Consider the following 21524-nt stretch of genomic DNA (forward strand, 5'->3'; position numbering starts at 1 on the left):
TAATGGTGGTACGAAATGGTAGGAAAAGTGAAGAGTATATGCCGGCTGAATGATACTGACCTATGCAGTCCTGATTATCAACATAATGAACTTCATTCACTCCCAAGCCCTCTTTCTGATACAGTTCTTGCTCCTTAAAAATCAGCCAAAAAAAAAAAAAGAAGAAGAAGAACAATGGCAATAGTTTTCACAAATCATGGAACAAGTTAAAACTTTGTGGTACAGAAAAATATATAATAACATACATTAAACAAACAAATATATTCAACGGGAATTTTTGCTTGTATTGTTACAGTATTATCCAAATTAACCAAATCAATACAGTTAGTTCATACTACAAAGACCGAGTATATTGACAAACTGACTCACCTCTTTCAGTATGCGCTCATTGAAAAACTGCTGCAACTTTTCATTACAGTAGTTGATGCAGAACTGCTCAAAGCTGTTGTGCTCAAAATACTCTAGAGGTAAACAGAGTCAAATATTTAATAATTGAAAAATGAATATTACCTGAAACCATCCCATAAAACAGAATAATAATTTTAATAAAATATGCTGGATAAAGGCCAGCACCTTCCAGTTTTTCCTTTGGAGAAAGAAAGAATGAGAAAACTAAATATCACAGCCCTTAAGCAGTAGCTCTTAAAAAAGTTTACAAAAAGGTCATCTTGTAAATAAATACTTCTTGATGCAAAACTAGGTTTCCTTTAACACCAAATTCTCATAAAGATCATTAGGAAGTGCTGTAGACACAGTAGACAAACAATGTTGCTGTTGCACACACGCTCACCAAATCCAGCAATGTCCAGCACTCCAATGAAGTTTGAGGAGGTCTCGAAGGGGAAGCACCGGTTGACCCGTGTGACCACATGATCGAAGAGGCGGTTGTAAATGGCCTTGGCTAATGCATCACGCGCATTGTTGGCCTGCTCCACCTTCAGTGGCACTCTGGAGAACAGCAAAGTGGGCCAGGAGGAGTCAAAAACTGGGCCAGAACTCAGAACTGTTAATGTAAACTCATCAATATATGTCACTTCAGCTTTACTTCAACACATCTCAAAAGATGTCAGCCGCTTTTCCCTTAAAGGCATTCTATTACTAGACAGAAAGGCCAAATTCAAAAAAGTGAAGGACAAATAATACAAAAACCCACAGCTTAGAATAATACAATTTGGTTATTTTCTCTGAAATTTGGATATTACTTTAAACTGAATAGAAGAGCCTATGACACTGTGCTGAAGCTTGTCTGTGTTTGCAACGTAGAATTACACTTCCTAATTAGAAACGGTTAATACAGTGTTTGCCATGTAATGTCCAAACTTGTCACTTATTGATTCCCGATATTCATTTCTTGTTTATAGAACTGTACAAAAGCAACAGTCCTGCAGGCCCATGCTTGTGGCAAATCACAGATGTGCCAATATTCAGTATAACTGCATTCTAGCTCACATGATATTGCTTAATTACTGTCCAGGGTGGTCAAATAGAAGGTTGGAAGGTAAAGAAAAGTCTGTGGATTAAAAAGTAAATTAGTCCTTGTATATTATATTGATTTCTATATTGTTTTATTTAGTTTTTCCTGGTTATAATAAAAAATTCAGAATGAACAAGTTACATTTTAATATATATGCTTTTTCCCATCATCTATATTCTTTATTAAAGAATAAATTTTGCTTCCACCCTCCTGCAAACCACCCTGCATATTAATGGCAGTTTTGCTATATGAATGACAAAGGATAGAGAATGGTGATCAGATCTGTGCTGTTTTAATCAAATCATTACTGGATTTATAAAATCAAATGACTGTTTATTTTTATTCACTTGCATTTAATCCAGCATGTTTCTTTTATTTAATCACACTTTTTTTTAATTAAATCAGTTTTAATCAATTAATTTTCATTATTTTTTACCTCTTGTTATGATGATTATGAAATAAATTTGTATTTGTAAAGATTTAAGTTACAGCACAGCTTTAAACAGAATGCTGCATCTGTGCACGACACACATGTCACGACACGACATGTTTAACTTGTGCACGACACACTATAAATGACCTTTGCTACATGCACTTGTTTGAGCAGACAAATTTATATGACTTTTTTTTGTTTCATAGTGCCATAAGGCGTCTTGACAGATCTCATAATACACAGCACTGTTTAACTGTTCCAGTCTTATTACTTGAGAGAAGAAGATGAAAGTAAGAGGAATGCTTCACCATAAGACAAAGTGATGACAATATTTTAAGGCATGATGAGGAATCAGTCACTTTAGTGATGCTGGAAAATTGCCAGTACTATTCTCCACACAACATGGCTGTGCATTTGTTCTCAGCGAAATGAGAGAATATGATATGCGCTTGTGAAACCCTAGACCTTCTCACAGACACCTTCTAATAACATCTGTTCACAGTTAAATATTAATCGGCCAAGCTTCACCACATCATTCAAACAAGAGTGGATCGAAGAACACTGAATATTTTTACATTTATAAGTTTTTAAATATTTATAACATAAGTTATGGATCTACTACAAAAAAAGCGTTAAAGGGAACGATATATACTGAATTAAAACCGCCTCTCTTATACAGTGAGTAAAAATTTATCAGTTTAAGTATAAACATAAGGCTTGAAAATGCCTTTTAAAAGTAGACTATTACAGTGCTTTAGCTAATATGACTTCTGGTAGTGACTACACCTCACATCCAAAGAAGCTGGTATTGGTTATATAATTGGAACTCTCGCTCAGAACAATTACACCGTGAGGATTTAATAAGAAGATACAGATCAGGATGAACTGATAAAAGGTAATGCTAGAGGACATTCACAGCAGAGGGGAGCAAGCTGTGATGAATATGCTGCAGGAGCCTGTTAGGTTCAAGTGGAGCTCTCAGCACAGGATATAGCACACCGCTGCTCGTCATCTGAAGTACCTTAATGCGAACAGACACTTCAGAAAATCAAAACGCAAAAGTAGCCTGGTTCTGGATCTGCTGCTGAGTGACTGCATACACAGAAAATGCTTACTAGAATGTTTAAAAATAGATACGTCAACAAATGTTTCGGAGACTGATATGACCTTAATATGAGACCAGAGATCTCATATCATATGTAACATTGCTTGGTAGAAAAAAAATAAATTAACAGATATCAACACAACCTAGTTGTGGAGCAGAGAGAAAAATGTGGGTTACATTACAATGGAGTCATCACATTTTTGATGACCATAATAACACCCTGTCTGGAATCACATTTGTTATAATGTATGTTTCCTAGCAGACAAAAAAGAGTCAACTTCGTTTCAAACAAGTAATTTGTTCTTAGGACAGAATGTGATGTTCTCTGCTCAACAGATTCAGCAGTGAGGGGTGTGAGGACTAACAGGCAGAAAGAAAACAGTGAAATGCATTAAACTTGAGCCATACAGAGACATGATTAATGGCTTATAAATCCAATGATTCAATTACCCTGAAGCATTAATTCAGATCAATAAACATTTGCATCCCCATTTTAAAGCTTTGATATTTACTTAGATATGAAATGATTTCCAGTATTATTATTTTTTATCTTGTATAATTACCCAAAACATGTGGATATACGAGTGTCATGAACACTATGTTTGCCTCTACCACATAACCCATCATTGCATTGTCAGGCAAAGATCGGTCTTGTCCCCCAGCGACTACTATTCTAGAAAACGCAAACTCTCCAATTAATTCCAGGTCAGGTCAGATATACTTATATGATGCTGTGTGTGTGTGTTCGCACGTAAAGTGACTCATACTTGATGACTGTGCCTTTTGTGCCCCCTGAAGTGGTGAGCATGACCCGCGTGGTAAGGCTGACTCTCAGGTCATCCTGGTCCAGGCCCAGGAGCTCGGCACAGTACTGCAGAGTCTGATTCGACTGGTTCTTCAAAACACAGCCACCTGCCAGCCAACACAGAAGAGAGCATCAATACAACCTTAAATGTACAACACACTTTACTCCTTACTCATTATATAACCAGATTTATACCACAACGTGGTTGAATGCTCAAATCTTACTGGTCAGTAAGTGTGCAGAAATTTCGGTTCTAATACAGGTCGTCTTTTATAGTTTCTACAGTAGCAGCTTATACACAAGGAATTGTACATGGACACTCATGGGACATGGAACATAATCTACTGTAAGACTAGTAATAAACGGAATTTAAAAAACGTTGTTTTACAAAAGAATACATATAATCGTTGATGTGGTGACTTTTTTATTTATGTGGAGACATTTATTTAACATTTATGGAAGGAGTCACAGTTGTAACAGCTTTATAATGGAAATATTTTCCTAGGTCAAGAAAGTCTTGAGGACAGTGGAGTTAAGGTTTTCCGGTTTCCTGGTAAAAGAAAACAGGCTGCGTTTTTAGAGAGAGAGAGAGAGAGAGAGAGAGAGAGAGAGAGAGAGAGAGAGAGAGAGAGAGAGAGAGAGAGAGGCTGATGAGGGAATGACTGTTTAACGCAGCTATAATGTAAAGGAGAACAGGGACTTGTCTCTCAAATGGTCCATATTAACTATAAACCAATAGTAAGAAGCGTTCATTAATAAATTAAACATTTTAATCGCTGGCAATTCGCTGTTGTATAAACGGAATAACACTTTATACCATGCTGGTATATGAAAATAATGCACTTGGGGGGGGCTGGTAGCAGCATTTCGCTTGCACATCGTATCGCACCACTCCCCTCCGGCATGAATCATTTTCATAGAACAGCATGGTCTGTTGTGTGTTATTCCTTACCTATCAGATTCATGTGCTATGTGCTACAGTGATCACTATAACATATATAATTGTATTAATCAGGATGAGGGAGACTTTCTATTTATCAAATAAGATCGTGTCTCTGGGAGCATACTCTCAAAGAAAGACTGTTGTAATTATATCACATAATATTAAATAACATGCATTCAGTTCCTTTTTTCTACATCAGTTTGCTAAAAGATGTCCTAGTGCCTTTTAGAAGATGAAAAGAAAAAAAAATAGCTGACAGTGTCTGGCAACAATGGGGGGGAAAAAAACCTTACACACTAATGAGCCCTGTTGAGGTGAAGTGTTAGATGAGTGGGTGAAGGTGTGTATGTGTGCATGTGTCTAAAAGCAAATGATTATCTGAATGAGGAAAATAACAGTGTTCCTGTCAGAAACATTGGTGCCACTTTAATAACATATAAATGTCTCTATTTGGTGGGTTATATACACATGTATAAATTTATATTAAAGCCTACCTTAACAAGACTGTAAGCCTGTACACACGCACGAACAGGCATTTTTAATGCACAAAATATTTATAGGTTTATATACATAATAAAGAATATAACCCTTGTTTCTTTATCCAGAATAGCATGGGAAAAAATAATGGCACTATCTACCAGAGGTGCTCCCAGTTTCTTCAAAGTCTATGTTGCCAAGATGCAGGACTCCTGCCACCACTCTAAAGAGATTGAGCTTCTCTGTGTCGTCAAGGCCGATCTTTTTCATAGCTATGCACATCCTATTAAAATCCCCCACGTCATCCAGCTGAGGGTCTCTCAGGGCTCCTACTTTCATTTGCTACAGAAACATATCACAGAAAGATATAATAATTATAAGTTCAGCCATGTTAATAGTGTTTAATAGTGTTTAATAGTGTTAATAGTCTCTTTTTGCTCCAGATCTCTCAAATCGATTTAGAATAAAGTTGAAAGTTACAAAACAAATAAATAAAAACACACCAAATCACAGCATGTACACACTTCATTCTCTGTACATGTAAAGACAGGTCTATGGTTCACGTGCATGTTTGACAAACAGTGAATCAGTGTCAAATCTGACCGAAATTAACCATCAGGAAGAACAGTGATGTCAAATTACATTCACCGAGGGCCAACACAATACATAGTTTGCTGTTATCCTTGCTCTAACACACAGGATTCAATTTATCGTAAGTATTTCAGGTGCCAATTCAAGTATGATAAAGCACCCAACCTTGCAGTACAATGGTCCTTGAAGAATGTGGTCCAGTGCGCAAGAGGCACTGCATTTCATAAAACCTGACCCATCAATGTAAATATATTAGCATGCATCTTCTTCACAGCAAACAAACAGCAATGTACTCAGCACTAGCTCTAGAAACAAAAGATCACCTTTTTGTCCTGGATTTGAATGAGAACAAAGAGACAGTAATGTTCAGTTATAATCACAGTGTAAGAATATATAATATATAATCAATTATACATTACTGACAGTGTCACATAACATGAAAAATAACATTTACTGGTGCTTTTGAAGCCATTTAGATTCAAGGATCACTTAGTGTAAAGAAGCCATACTGTATGTGGGAAGGCCTGTTGAGCTTTTAATAGAAAACTAAACCTAATTCTCTCATCTTAGGAAGGGTAATTTAAATCAGCTGTATTTACATGCTGAGCCTTCATAAAATCTGATATAAAATACATAATGCAAATTTTAGATAAATATACCGATACAGCAAAAGAATGTACTTGATGGTTCAAATCAAGGCAGCACAGTTGAGCAATGAAATGACTTCAAAATTATTCAAGTTTCCAAGATTCAGCTATTTCACAGGCACAAGCAGGATGAATAATTACAACAATTATATTCTAAGTGCTACAAAAAGTATTGGGATGAAGAATTTCCTACAGAGACTATGCTTATTTAATTTCTCATAATCTACCGGGGGAGGAGGCAAGATGACTTTTACTAATGGCTCCTGATAATAACATCAATTGCTTCATAGTAAAATTCCCTCCAGGGAGGTTCCTCTACAGGCACAGTACCAGTGCTAAGATTTAACAGGTAATCAAAACCCAGAACTCATATTAAGCACAAATAATTACTAAAAAATTATTTGGATACAAACCAACAGTAACAGTATGTTCCTACAGTATATTACAAGTCTATAGTAACAGCCCAAATACACGTGCAAAAATGAGTGGGTAACAATCATGACCCACAAAACTGATTTGTGCCTGTTGTAGCCCTGTTAAAAATAACTGCTGTACATTCATGGTACAATCTTCATCAGAGAAACAAAATTACCACTAACACTTTATGCAGACTGACAAGTAACCAAGTAACTTCTCCTACCCTAACCAACCCTAATTTAACCACAAGACCATTTAAACTTTAATTTAGCACCTAGCTATCAATTAATAGACTGTTAATAAAATGTACACTCTGTAGACAATCAATCAGGGTTCATGCATAGAAAAACAGGATCAAAATTACAGCTTTCTGAAACATTAAGAACTGTAGACAAGTGACATACCTCAGGACTCTTCCGGTTCTGCATGATCTGCTTATCTGAGTCTTTGCTTGCAAAGTATCTTGTGCAGCCACGATTCAAATACTGAATAAAAACAGTGGTTTTATTGGTAAGATTAAAACTTTGCACTACATGCCTGTAATGTGAGGAGTCTCATACCAATTGTAATGCTGATTATGAGACTCGCTGTGCATTTTAAAGTAACCTCTCAGACCAATGTGCTGAAAATAAACATTGCATAGCAAATATGCCATCTAGTGGCATCACTGACACTTGAGCTTTTAAAGAGAGTTGGATGAGAAACCAACAATATAAAAAATATAAAACAATAATGATATATAGTATGAAACTATAATAATAATAATAATAATAAAATAAAACCCCAACCGAAAGTAAACCCTATTTTCATAAAATAATTCTCCTTTAAGTTCTCACACAGAGCTGTAATGTGGCTCATTTGTAAACTGGATAAAACCACATGTCAGAGGCACTCAGACAGAAACAATAATTCACACATCTCAAAATGGTCCAATTATCTTGGCTGAATGATTCAATTCAATTCAATTCAATTTTATTTGTATAGCGCTTTTTACAATAGACATTACCTCAAAGCAGCTTTACAGAAATATCAACACGCTATGCATACACATGATGCATACACCGATCAGCCATAACATTAAAACCACCTGCTTAATATTGTGCAGGTCTCCCTTGTGCCTCCAAAACAGCTCTGCACCATCGAGGCATGGACTCCACAATACCTTTGAAGGTGTGCTGTGGTATCTGGCACCAAGATGTTAGCAGCAGATCCTTTAGTTCCTGTAAGTTACAAGGTGGGGTCTTCATGGATTGAACTTGTTTGTTCAGCACATAGTGCATTCATGGTCCAGTTCTGATACTCACCACATACCCACTTGTAGGCAGCTCGGTGGTAGACAGGGGACAGCATGGGCACTCTAACCGGTCTGTGGCTACGCAGCTCAAGACACAGCAAGCTGCAATGCACTGTGTATGCTGACACCTTTCTATCAAAGCCAGCATTAACGTTTTCAGCAATTTGTGGTGCAGTAGCTCTTCCGTGGCCTTCGCTCTCCACTCACATCCATCAGCATTTGATTCACCGGTTGTGCTTCCTTGGAACACTTTTGGTAGGTACTAACCACTTCATACCGGGAACACCCCACAATACCTGCCATTTTGGAGACACTCTGACTCAGTGGTCTAGCCATCACAATTTGGCCCTTGTCAAAGTCGCTCAGATTCTTGCGTTTGCCCATTTTTCCTGCTTCAAACACTTCAACTTCAAGAACTGACTGTTCACTTTCTGCCGAACATATCCCCAACCCTTTACAGGTGCGATTGTAACAAGATAATCAATGTTATTCACCGATCAGTGGTTTTAATGTTATGGCTGAAAGGCGTATAATCATGCATGCCTAGCTGTAGGTAAAGATTTTTACAGTTTTGATTCAGCTTTCATTTAAATTGTGTTTTATATAGTAAATTATGAGAAAGTTGTTTTGTGTGTGTAAGAAGGAGAAAGAGAGAGACTGACAGAGAGACACAAACGTACCCGGAAATTGTCAGGTGAGTTTAAGTGCAGCATATTCTTGATGTCTTCAGAGGCACCAGCGCAGAGCCGGTAGAATATGTGATAATTGCGCTCATCTGAACTCTGCATGCAGATGCGAGACTTCTCTAACAGATAATGTGAGACAAATCCACCTACGACTGCATTCTGCATATTAAACAACATAAATGACATTAAAAATAAGGATATACAATCACTGTCCATATTATTAGTAATATCTAAACTCTAGAGACTGTTGTATGTGAAAATCCCCGGTAGATTAGTAGATTCTGAAATACTCAAAGCAGCCCATCTGGTACAAACAACCATGATCCAAGTCACAAAGATCACACTTTTTCTTCACTCTGATGTTTGATGTGAACATTAACTGAAGCTCTTGACCTGTATCTACATGATTTTATGCAATGCACTGCTGCCACTTGATTGGCTGTTTAGATAACTGCATGAATGTGCCGGTGTACAAGTGTTCCTAATAAAGTGGGCGGAGATGGTGCACACTATAATGGCCAAAGTTTGTGGACACCAGACCATCACACCCATATGTGTGCCTTCCCCAAAGTTGGGAGTACACAATTGTATACGGTCATGTGAAAAAATAAGTACACGCCATGGAATTTGTTGGCTTTTTTGACATGTTTGGACAAGCATACATTTGATCATCTTTGAAACAGTGCCTATTAATAAAGTTGATATACGTGAACAAAACCACAAGGAAAATTATCGTTTTCAATCATTTATTCATCAGAAATATAATACATGTGATATTCTTCTGTGGAAAAATTAAGTACACCCTTGGCTTTAGCAGAAATAACTTATAAATCTTCAAATTAATAAAACTATAAATCTTCAAATTAATCCACCAGTCTCTGACATCAGCTTGCTGGAATTTTTACCACTCTTCCATGCAAATATTCTTTCAGTTGCAAGATGTGTGAGGGTTTTCTTCCTTGGTGGATTTGCTAGTGTACTTAGAATCATTATCCTGTCAAAAAGGTCCATTTTTGGTGCAACTTCAACTTGTGGACAGATGGCCTCACATTATCTTCAAGCACTCTTTGATATGATGCAGAATTCATATTTGAATAATGAATGCAAGCTGTCCAGTCTCTGAGGTAGTGAATCAACCCCAAACCAAAACATTTCCACCACCGTGCTTCACAGTTGGTATGAGGTGCTTCTCCTGAAAAGCTGTCTTTGGACTGTACCAAACATGTCTGCTGTTACTGTGGCCAAACAACTCTATCTTTGATTCGTCTGTCCAGAGCACATTATTCCAAAAGGCCTGGTCTTTGCCTGTATGCTAATTGGCAAACTGTAGTCTTGCTCTAATGTTCGTTTTAGACAGCAAAGGCTTTTTCCTGGCACGCCTCCCATGCAAGGTCAAATTTGTGCAATCTCTTTCTGATTGTAGAAACATGCACTTTGATACCAACAGCTGCAAAACTTACTAGCAGATCCTCCAATTAAATTTTGGGGTTCTTGGAGACTTCTATTTGTATCAGACAGGCTGCTCTTGGGCTGAATTTGCTGGGACGACAGGTCCTGGACAAATTGGCAGACTTTTGAAAACTGTCCAGGTCCTGGACAAATTGGTAGTCTTTTGAAATCTGCACCACTTGTAGATGTTTTTCCTCACAGAGTTATGAGTATTTCAAGTAATTTGGAGCTCTGTTTAAATCCCTTGCCAGACTCACAGGCATACACAACCTTCTTTCTAAAGGCCTTATAGAACTCTTTAGATCTTGGCATGATGACACCACACACCTCAATAACAATGGGAACCAGACACTAGATATGAGAGTGGGAACTCTCTAAGCAGGCTCTAATCACTGGCACCCAATCTTGAACATCTGTTTCTAATTTTATGGATTTGATGGCGTGATAAATATAGGGGTGTACTTACTTTTTCCATGTGACTTTGAATTTAAATTGTGAAAATTACTACAAAATGTCAGTTTTATGCCATTTGATAGAGTGTATCACCTTTATTAATAGACACCGTTTCAAAGAGGATCAAATGTTTGCTTTTCCAAATATGTAAAAAAATTTACTTATTTTTTCATATGACTATAGAATGTCTTTCTATGCTGCAGCATTATACTTTCCCTTCACTGGAACTAAGGGGATCAAACATATGACATGGGCATGGCAATGACCCTGTGCACAAATCAAGGTCCATGAAGACATGGTTTGCTAAGGTTGGAGCACTCGAAAACTCGAACGGCCTGCACAGAACCATGTCCTTAACCCAACTGAATTGGATGAATTGGAATGTCGACTGCACCCCAGGCCTCCTCACCCCGGCATCAGCGCCTGACCTCACTAATGCTCTTGTGGCTGAATGGGCAGTCCCCACAGCCATGTTCAACATCTAGCGGCTATAGCAGCAAAGGGGGACTAAATCTGGCATGGTGATGGTCAGTTGTCCACAAACCTTTTCACCATATAGGATCTATACAGTAATACAACAGTTTAAGTAGTTTTCTACTTCAACGTTTTAAGTAGAAACGGTTCTAAACTTATTAATCTTCAATCTATACAATGAATAACCCATACATGAGTGTGACTAAACAAGCAGTGACAATGTTGTGAACATTATAATAATGATTTGCATCCATAAATTGTATCAAATATTCCCATTAAAACTGTGTAAACTCAGTTCAGCACATACATCACAGCAGAAATGTTCTACCTTTTCATTAAAATGAATTTCCACAAATTTTCCAAAACGGCTACTGTTGTTGTTCCTGACAGTCTTTGCGTTTCCGAATGCTTCAAGCAGTGGGTTTGCTGCAACAAATTATACAAGGGTCAAAGAGATCTATACATATGAAGAGGCTGTTGAAGCTTAATACTTAATTTGACTTACCCTCAACAATCCTCTCATCAATATCTTGACCAGTACCATATGATGTGGTTAAATACCTGGGTAGAGAGAAAAATCATTCACCATACAATGAACTAAAACACCTTCCAAAGCTACTCTCAGCACCACTGTGACCTTCAGTGACCTTATTGAGTTTCACTATGTTTTGTCTTCTAACCCATTCTTCTCTTGCCATTATATACATTTTTTAAGCTTATTTACCAGACCTGAGAACAAACTTTGTGTTTTCAGTTTTTCCAGCCCCAGATTCACCAGACACAATGATGGACTGGCTCATCTTCAGCACCTTCATGTCTCGATATGCCTTATCAGCTGGGGTGGAAAGATACAAGGGAAAAGTGAAAGAGGGAGATTCAAAACAGAAAGTTTTTTTTAAGTCAATTATCAATTTCAAATACATTTTTTATGATATTAAATATTCACCAATAGCATAAACATGAGGTGGGAGAGTTCCCAAAGAGCGGCCCTGGTAGCTCTTGATGGTCTCAGGGGCGTAGAGTTTAGGAATGTCATAGTAAGGGTTCACAGCAATGAGAATGTTAGCCACAAATGTCTGGAAGAAACAAAACATGATGAAGAGCAGTATAAATGAAGTGCAAAGGAATGGATACTGTGTATAGTGTAAGGGTAAATAAGAAAACCTTCTGGCAAACTGAAATTTCCAGCACAACAATGTGGAATTTAGAGAATCGTCGACTGATCACTGTAAAAGCTTCCCTTAACAGCCCATTAGTGATGTATTCACAAACAGGCTCCTCTCCACCTGCTGCTGTTCAGGGCTGTCAGGTTAGCCTTGCCACACTGCTTAGTGCTACCTCGCAGGACCTAATTAAGTGCAACAGGCAACCCGATAGCGTCTGCGCAGGATTAGCCAGGTCATCTGAGATGGGCAGCCACAGCAGGGCAGAGCCTCTACACTCAACATGACACACACAGCACTGACAGCAGGTCTGTGGGCTATAGGGAGGCCATTCTTATGAGGAAAAGCAGGACCACAAGCCCATCTTCAATAACACATATGTCTGCATCTCATACATGGCCACTCTAAGCAAACATTTTACCACCAGAGACTATCTGTCATTTTTATTTTATTACAACAACTAATAGAACAGATTATTAAGTGGAAGATGCACTCGCATTTCCCAACTGCAAAAAGCATCTGCATATTATTGCAATCTAAAATGATAAGAAACTTACTGTATACCAAAATGCCAAAATTTCTTTATATTACTAGAGAGGGTAAGAGTTACTAGAGAATGCAAGTGAAAGTAATCCGACTTACATAGATCATGTCTTTACTGTAACGAACCCGTACATTGTTCAGAAGGGTGGCTTCATTTAAGTACATAAGAGAACCTAAAGATAAAGTAAAATATGATGAATGCATGAATCATGGCACATATCGTAATTTACTTCAACACCCTGAATGTCACAACTTACAGTTGTCCTCTACGTGTTTGTTGACATCATCCTCTGCTGGGAAGACTTGGCTAATGGGAGCCAGGAATGTCTGGAAATTCACACAGAATACCAACAGCTTTAATTACCCTGCCCCGTTCCAGTAAAATATTCTCATGAACTACTAATGGTTCAGTAACCTCCTAGATTTTACTTGAATACTTGAGCCATAAACTGAACAAGCACACAGAAAAGGATTGCTTCACCAAACAACTGCTATAAATATGGTGCCCTTTCATATGTACATGTTAATTAATGGTTAGTTTCAAGAACTTTAAAACAAAACTTGTATAACAGTGGTTTTAGAAAACAATGCCAATGGGAGGGGGGGACAAAAAAAAAAAAAAAAAAAGAGATCATACTATCGTATTGAGAGGTCATTGACATCCATGGCCAGAAGTCCGAGAGGCCCTGCTGTGTCGGTGGGAAGGTGTGGTTACTCTCTCCCCTGTTGTTCAGACAGACACCAATTGTGGGTGTCAGTGAGCTCATGTATACATAAGAAGGCAGTTGGCATTTTTCTCCAAGTGTGTTCAGCAAAACTGCAAAGTTGTATAAGCAAAAGAGCTGCACAAGTCTTGAAGGAAAATGTATGTTCCTCATCATCCCTGGCTGGTAGCTGTGGTTTTACAGGTGACAGCTAGCTAGTGGAAATGGTATTGACCAGAATTGAGGAACAAATGGGGTTTAGATGGATAAATAGATGGATAGATGTAAAGATAGACAGACAGATAGTAGAGGTCAACTGATTGATCAGTTTTGGCACAGATAACCGATTGCTGGAATTACCGGTTATCTGCTAAAATCCTTTCCAATAGTTTTCCCCAGTTGCGTCCGTTTCGGGATCAGATTTAAAAGGGTCAGCTGTTATTACACAGTACGAGAGCAGCCTCTAGGGACAAAATAAAAACTATCACTGACAAATTCTGTTGTGTTATTTTGTTGTTTTTTTTATTCATTTTTGGATATCTCAATTTTTATTTGTTATGTGGAGGGTTACATTTTCATGGTACAGTCAAAAATTTTCGGAATAAAGTTCAGCAATATTTTACTTTGAGTGTTCATTCAGTTTCAGTTTCATTCAGTATCAATTTAAAAACTTTCGGTTGATTAATCGGTTATCAGCAGGTACAGCCCAACTTAGTCATCAGTAAAATCCACTACTGGACGTCCTCTAATAAATAAATAGATAGATAAATAGATAGATAGATAGATGGATGGATAGATAGATATCCCCAACAGATCTGCTTAATAACCACAACAATAATAGGAACGCAAGTACATTTGTTTGGAAATATGTTTTAATTAACCTTGAAGAGACCTACGCCTAATAGTGGTGAATGTCTGAGAGGATTATTCATGTGGAGTGAGGATTCTGAGAGAAGATTCTTTACGTCATATCACAGGGGACACATCAAACGTACAATGTGGATGCATCACAAGAGTACATTATTTATGGAGGTCAACGGAGGGGACTGACTGCTATTTTCCTATTAAATAGACAGCTCATCCCATCTTAGTATACAGTTTTTGGTTCCACTAAACACTATCTCAGTCCCAGAAATTCCAGAGTAAGAAAAAGATCTGACAAAGAAACAGATCATGAGACTACTGAGTGATACTACAATAACATTCCAACATGAGGGAAGAAAAATAAAATTCACAATATCTGACAGAACTGACGCAAAGTTACACAACTGTAATCAGTTTTATGCCACTGTTAGCACACGCCAAAGCCTTTGCTTGCAGCACAGCAGTACAGGCTGATTCCCTAAGGGGGTGGCTAAAACCCAGGTGGTTTACTCTTCTAATGAACCCAACTTGAGCGTAACATGAGCTGCACACCTGCTACAGGTAGGAGTCATTACTTATTAACCACCTCTGCAAGCGACACCCTTATACAGCACAGGGCTGAACCAGTTTACTCATTTGACTTATTCCTTTATTCTGGATACTTCTTGAAGTTAAAAAAAATGAATTAATTTATAGATGTTTCATGAATTGTGGTATTATTAAAAATGCCCTAGATTACCTAGGCCAATGCCTTAGATTACCTATACCATAGATGAGTGCCATATAATTAAAAGAATTCATAGAACACAAAACAATATGGCTATTAATTTGACTTATTACTAAAAAATAAAATAAAATAAAATAAATTTATTTTATTCATATTTGCAGTGCAGTTTGTATGGAATGTCCATGACAAGCGAGGTAACAATCGATTGACTGTGCTATAGGTTTTTGTTTGCTGACTTACCTTGCCCCTGTGACTGACTGGTTCAATAGTGAGTGTGTCAGCACCAATGTCTACTATCATCCCCAGCTGGAACCCATCAGTTGGATGGGGTGCCCACACAGGCTTCCCATCATCCATTGCACTCCACAACTAGACACCAGCTCTACAGAGCACAGAGAGGGAGGGGGAAAAAAGTAAATTAGGATATATTTTTATGTCGGGTAAAATGCAAGCAGTTAATGCTAGTAGTCCAAATAAAGAGCTAATTTGGATTACATAAACAATGGGTAAAACAAGCAGTGTCCTTTTATAATAATAATAATAATAATAATAATAATAATAATAATAATAATAATAATATAGATGCATATCACCAGATAACAGAAATAAAATAGTGAAAGCATCCATAATCAGAATTGCAAAATATTGTGGGACTGCAAGAAAACAACATGGTTTGCATTACATTCTACAAGCACTGTAATAAAAAGTCTACCAGAAAGTTCACTAACCATCTCCAGGGACCAAAATTAAAATTGAAATCTACTATGAATATGTATACACTCAAGGCCACGTTGATCGATGCGCTCATTATAATCCTTAGTAAATGTTACCCTGCTCCACACTCATTGCACTATGTTGGAGGCTTTTGCCACGTCCTCAGAGTTTCCCATGGCTCAGTTCTCAATTTGTTAGGCATCGCTTCATTCAGCATGTTAAATGACCTCATTGTCTACTCTGCATAAACTGCGTCTGTGCTAATGGACTGAACCTCACTTGGACCATTAGAAAGCCCGGGAGAACAAAATGGTTCAGAGCAGAACGGCTCCAGAAAGTATTTCCCTAGATGCCTCAGCAAATCAAACTTTAAAACAAAATGTAAAACAAGGGAATCTTCAGATATTAAACACAACAAATGTGAATGTAAAGTAGAAAAAGAAGAAGAGGAGGAAGAAGAAATTTGCATGTAAATGCAGTTTTTAAAGACACTGTTACAGGAAATAATCAAATACTGCCAACATTATTTTTCTGACCTTCTGAACAAAGAGTGGATTCCTGAAATTAATCCAAAACAACAAAACACTTATTTTTTCCTGACCTACAAATACAATTGTGTAGTGGCATATGTAGCATATCATTTTTGTCTCCTGAAAACAAAGGTGAGCAAAATCAATGTAGTATAATTGTGCACTCAAATCCTAGACTCTCAGAAATAAACATTTTTATAAAAAGGTACCAAACTGTACTTCTCCTCGTCACTGGGGTGTACCATCAGGAGGACATGTTTTGTACCTTTAGTGTGTATCTTTCACCTGGATACATTAATATAGTATAATATTGTACCTAGGGCTGGGCGATATATTGATATAATATCGATATCGTGATAAATGATTACGAGAGACACTTTTCTGAGATATGGTTTGTATGGTGATGTATTTTTTTGTTTTGAATAAATTCAAATTAAATGGTACTGAATGGATGCTGCTGATTTGACTGGGTTTTTTTTTTTTTTTTTTTTTTTTTACTTAATCTTATTTGTCTTTGTAGGTATTAAAGAAAAGTATCGTCAAACTCAGTTTAACAGGTTTTTGTTTATTTTACTGTTTTTCAGGCAGTTTAGCTAAATTATATATATATATCGTGATACACATCATGTATTGTAGAAATGTCCTCAAGTGCCGTGAGATGCTATTTTTGCCATATTGCCCAGCCCTAATTGGGCCTTAAGGACCAGTTCTAACCAGCTAGTTAAAAGGGACACTACATACACCTTCCCAGGGAAAAAGATACATACTAAAGGTACAAACGATGTACCCTTGATGGTACCATCCCAACAAGAAGTTCAAAAAAGTACAGTTTGGTACATTTATTTCAGAGAGTGTTGACCATATACTGTAGATTGCACAACTGGAGCAAATTAGATTACTTTATCCACACTGACTGAAGATATTTCTATCTAATTTTCTCTAAAGACAGCTAGAGTAATTTATAAATATGCAGAAATGTTACTACACAAGACAGTGGCCCTAAATATAGGCCCAAATGACTGCAATATTTTACTTTAACTCATAAGCCTACAGTTTATAACATGTACTATATTGGATGTGACACTGACTTGGCAGTTATATGACGTTAGGATTTAATGTAAGGAAGTAAGTCATAGATAGTAGGTTTCTTTGAAGGAAATTAAAAAAGGCAGCAAACTTTATTTTTCCTTGCCACTTTAGTATGCATCTTTAGTATGCACCTCGAAACATGAATGTAGTGCACCTAAGTTTCATAATTGAACCTTAAGGATCAGTTCTTACCAGCTAGGTAAAGGGACACCACTTACGCCTTCCCAGGTAGACACATACTAAACATACAAATGATGTACCGTTGAGGTTCAAAGTTCACCAAGCATGATGCAACGTGTTAAACAGAAGGAACCGGGTTCAACCTAAAGGGACCTTAAGAGCTACATCCAGGTATTTGACAATCAAACAGTCTTCCTACAGCACATGAAAATTCATCTTTAGAGGCAAGTAGTAAAATTTCATTCAAATGATTCTACTGTATCATTTGCCTGTGGACATGCCTAGAGAATTATACTAAGCAACAGGTGGAGACAGGAAAACACAGACCAGTCCAAACAATTTTTGCATACATTTTATTTACTAACATATTTGTCTATTTATCTTGCTATTCTGCCTTTGTAACAGGATGTGTGCTAATATAAAATAGTAAATAAAAGCACCACATGCATGTTTTATGGCTGTATTCCTTAACTGGAGACAAGGACTGGAAAGAAGGACACAGGCTTCATTGAATTCAGTACAGTGTGTTTAAGAGGAACATCCAATGAGTGCCAACCAGAACACAATACCAGAGGTGTGCATTGGGACTGGGATCCCATGAGACTCAACAGAAATCTTGCAGGAGTGGCGAACAGATATGAAGCTCGTGGGAGAAAGAAAAGTCATATTCATTAACATGAGTGCACTAGATGTTGGATTATTGTCTGTGCGGACTTTCGTATGTTCTCCCCGTGTCTCCGTGGATTTCCTCCAGTTTTCTTCCACTGTCCTAAAACCGTACTCGAGGCAACAACGGTGACTCTTAAAGCTGTTTTAACATCACGAACTATGTAGTATTAATTGTACAGGGGTTTTTGTAACGAAATGGTTGCGACCTAGACCAGGGGCACGTCACGAGCAGTGTCAACTGTTCCATTACAGCACAAGCATCTGAATGTGAATTACTTTGTGGGTTTTTTGAATTGTATCTTAACCCAGTACATGTTTAGTTTGATGTGCGAATAATTAGAATTGTATTTTCTAACTTGTATAATGAAATATATATAAGCAACATTCCTATTCAACACACTTTAATAAAAGCAATAATGTGTCTTAGCCACAACTCATTCCAAATTCAGAGGACAATCAGAGGTGAAGGAAAGCTCATGCTGTCATTACAAAGCATAAAGCAACACAGAAACACCTCTTTAGGTTATACGGTCATTTTATTTAAAAAAATAAAAATAAAATTTTTTTTAAAAAATCTACAATCCTTGTTCGACAGTTCATGCTGGTTTTGTGCACTGTCCATGGACAGTGTCTATTAAACGGCTTACTTACCGTATGCTTCAGCACATAAACCCTAAGGTGAGACATTCACCAGTGCTTTATTAGGGTTGATGAGACACGATTCATGATTATCAGGAACGGGAAAACAATTTGAAATGTTCCTGGTGGATACAATACAGTGGTTGCTCATGGAGACAGCATGGTGTCAAAGGGCGAGAAGTTTCCTGTACCAACACACATAGGCGATAAAGCATCCTTTTCTCCACCCCCTCCCTAACTTCCTGCTCCATCCACAGGCAGGGGATATGAATGGAAAACACATTGTGATGTCTGCACCAACCTAACAGGATGCACTGCTTTCAAGTCATTCTTACTTCTTTCAGAGTGTATAAACAGTTAGAAATCGATGCGAAAATATCTTTACTTACGCTGAATTATTTTTAAACACAAAAGGTTTATCTGTCAAGGAAGGTATAGAAATATGCTAAGAAGGTAATTCAGTGCAACTACTGCAAATAGTGAGAAGAGTTGCACCAGAACCACAGCACTAGAGCTGACATTATTATAATGTACCCAACAGACTTATACAGTCCATCAGCCTTATATTTGAGAACTTCCGTTTATAAATAAACAAACAAACAAAAACAAATCTATATCATAACGCGCATATGCATACACAAGCAGTTTGGTTCCTCATCACTCCACTCTGTTAACCTGTAACATGTTCTATTATTCAGGCACGCGCTGACATAAAGAGCTCCAACAAACGGGTTACAAGAACAAGAACTCTTCAGACAGACCCGCCATAGTGTACTAAGAGTTATCCCTAGCCGTTTAGTTAACTTGATCCGTATTATACAAACAGCTTCATCATTTCCCCCCCCAAGAAACTTCACATTTCGACAAAGTAGCAGGGAAAGACTCGTATTAGCATGTTAGCTCCTTTCCTGAAGCAGTATAATGAAAAAATATTCGCTCAGCTTCACCAGAGGCATTAGCTAGCCAGGTCTGGTTACACAGCTCTGGAAGTAATGACACAAGGAACAGACGAGGAAGAGCATAAACACAGCATACTCACAATACGAGCACGTCCTTCACAAGAGAGTGTGCAGTAAAAACACGTTATGTCCTGCTGACAGAGCTCCCCGGTTCTCTCTCTCTCTCTCTCTCTCTCTCTGGCTTCAACTCCTCAGAGGAGAACCCGCGGTGACGTCAGCGGGAAGCGCGAGGCTCCAGCAGCAGGACTACACCGGTCAGCGTTAAAGCATCTTAATAAAGCGCAGCGCAATCAGGAAGTAGCTTCATTCTTGGAAATGCTACCAGTGTGAGCTATTAACGGTACTGTTTGACGAGTAATACACTCAAATATATCATTCTGGCACTTCAGTAGGTCTACCGTACCGTGTTAAAGCATTACTTCAGCCCGTGCATTGACAGTGCAAAAGTGTTCGGCATCATCAGTTTAGCTAAAGGTGTGCCTCAAATGCAAATTGGAGTTTCATGAATTTTTTACGAGGGTTGAAATTGAAAACTTTTAGAAGTATTCCTGAAGTAGAAATCCAATACTCTATTGAATAGCGACTCTGTTTGTAAATCTAATTAGGACATCTGATACATGCCTCCATTTGCAACTGCCTCAGGTTACTTAGCAACGGATGGCTGTAAAAAGCGTCCTTTACATGTTTACGCTGGACCTTGTTTTTTCCATAGTGCATGCACACTTCTCTCACTGTAGCTTAGAGCAAAACAGATATAAGTGTCAGACTGCTGGTATTCCCAATTAAACCTACAGCAAGTTGTTGGGTCATTACTAAAGTGGAAGCCCCATGTACTCCTGTTTGACACATTGAATTTAACACAGCTGTAAAGCTCATGCTGTCTTTCCTGTTAGTTTTCCAGAGCCACCCTGATTCTCTTACACCACTACACCAATTGTGTGTCCATCTGTGAAGGCAAGATTAAAATAAATGCTGAGGATAATCATAACAAGGAAGACACACTGATCAGGTATAAAGGGTTTTCCCACACAAGCATTCAAATCGACAGGATAATGAACTACCCACAACAGGACTTTAATGGCACTGATATTTATAATTTATCAACTCACAACAGATGCTAAATGCTAGTCTTAGAAGATGCAAGTTAAGGACGTGTATTAACCCATCAAGTAATTCTGTAGCTGCACACAGATAGAAGTTACAATGTGAACATAATAAATGAACATTCATATACAGTTGTGCCCAAAAGTTTGCATACCCCTTGCGGAATCTGCTAAATCTTAATACTGTTAACAAAATAAGAGGATCATTAAAAATCCTTTTTTTTTTTTTAGTACTGTCCTGACTAAGCTATTTCACATAACAGATGTTTACATATAGTCCACAAGATAATAGCTGAATTTATATTTAAATATTTTTTAAAAAAATTACCCTGTTCAAAAGTTTACATACTCTTTATTCTTAATACTGTGTGTCATTACCTGGATGAACAACG

General features: G+C 37.6%; 1 protein-coding gene across 1 annotated transcript in view; it reads right to left on the minus strand.

Annotated features, from left to right (window-relative positions):
* myo6b (myosin VIb) overlaps window positions 1–20433 on the minus strand; it is a 40084-nt gene extending 19651 nt beyond the window's left edge. Inside the window, exons 1-15 of the mRNA XM_053632925.1 lie at window positions 20110–20433; window positions 15490–15631; window positions 13212–13281; window positions 13054–13127; window positions 12195–12324; window positions 11978–12083; window positions 11754–11809; window positions 11577–11674; window positions 8867–9031; window positions 7297–7377; window positions 5399–5579; window positions 3780–3924; window positions 791–948; window positions 370–461; window positions 61–133 (exon numbers count right to left, since the gene is read on the minus strand). Of these exons, the coding sequence (XP_053488900.1) occupies window positions 61–133; window positions 370–461; window positions 791–948; window positions 3780–3924; window positions 5399–5579; window positions 7297–7377; window positions 8867–9031; window positions 11577–11674; window positions 11754–11809; window positions 11978–12083; window positions 12195–12324; window positions 13054–13127; window positions 13212–13281; window positions 15490–15606 (1546 nt within the window). The 5' untranslated portion in view covers window positions 15607–15631; window positions 20110–20433. The remainder of the gene's footprint in view (window positions 1–60; window positions 134–369; window positions 462–790; window positions 949–3779; window positions 3925–5398; window positions 5580–7296; window positions 7378–8866; window positions 9032–11576; window positions 11675–11753; window positions 11810–11977; window positions 12084–12194; window positions 12325–13053; window positions 13128–13211; window positions 13282–15489; window positions 15632–20109) is intronic.
* Window positions 20434–21524: the final 1091 nt, after the last annotated feature.

This window comes from Ictalurus furcatus, chromosome 9 (assembly GCF_023375685.1).
Source record: "Ictalurus furcatus strain D&B chromosome 9, Billie_1.0, whole genome shotgun sequence".
Lineage (NCBI taxonomy): Eukaryota > Metazoa > Chordata > Actinopteri > Siluriformes > Ictaluridae > Ictalurus > Ictalurus furcatus.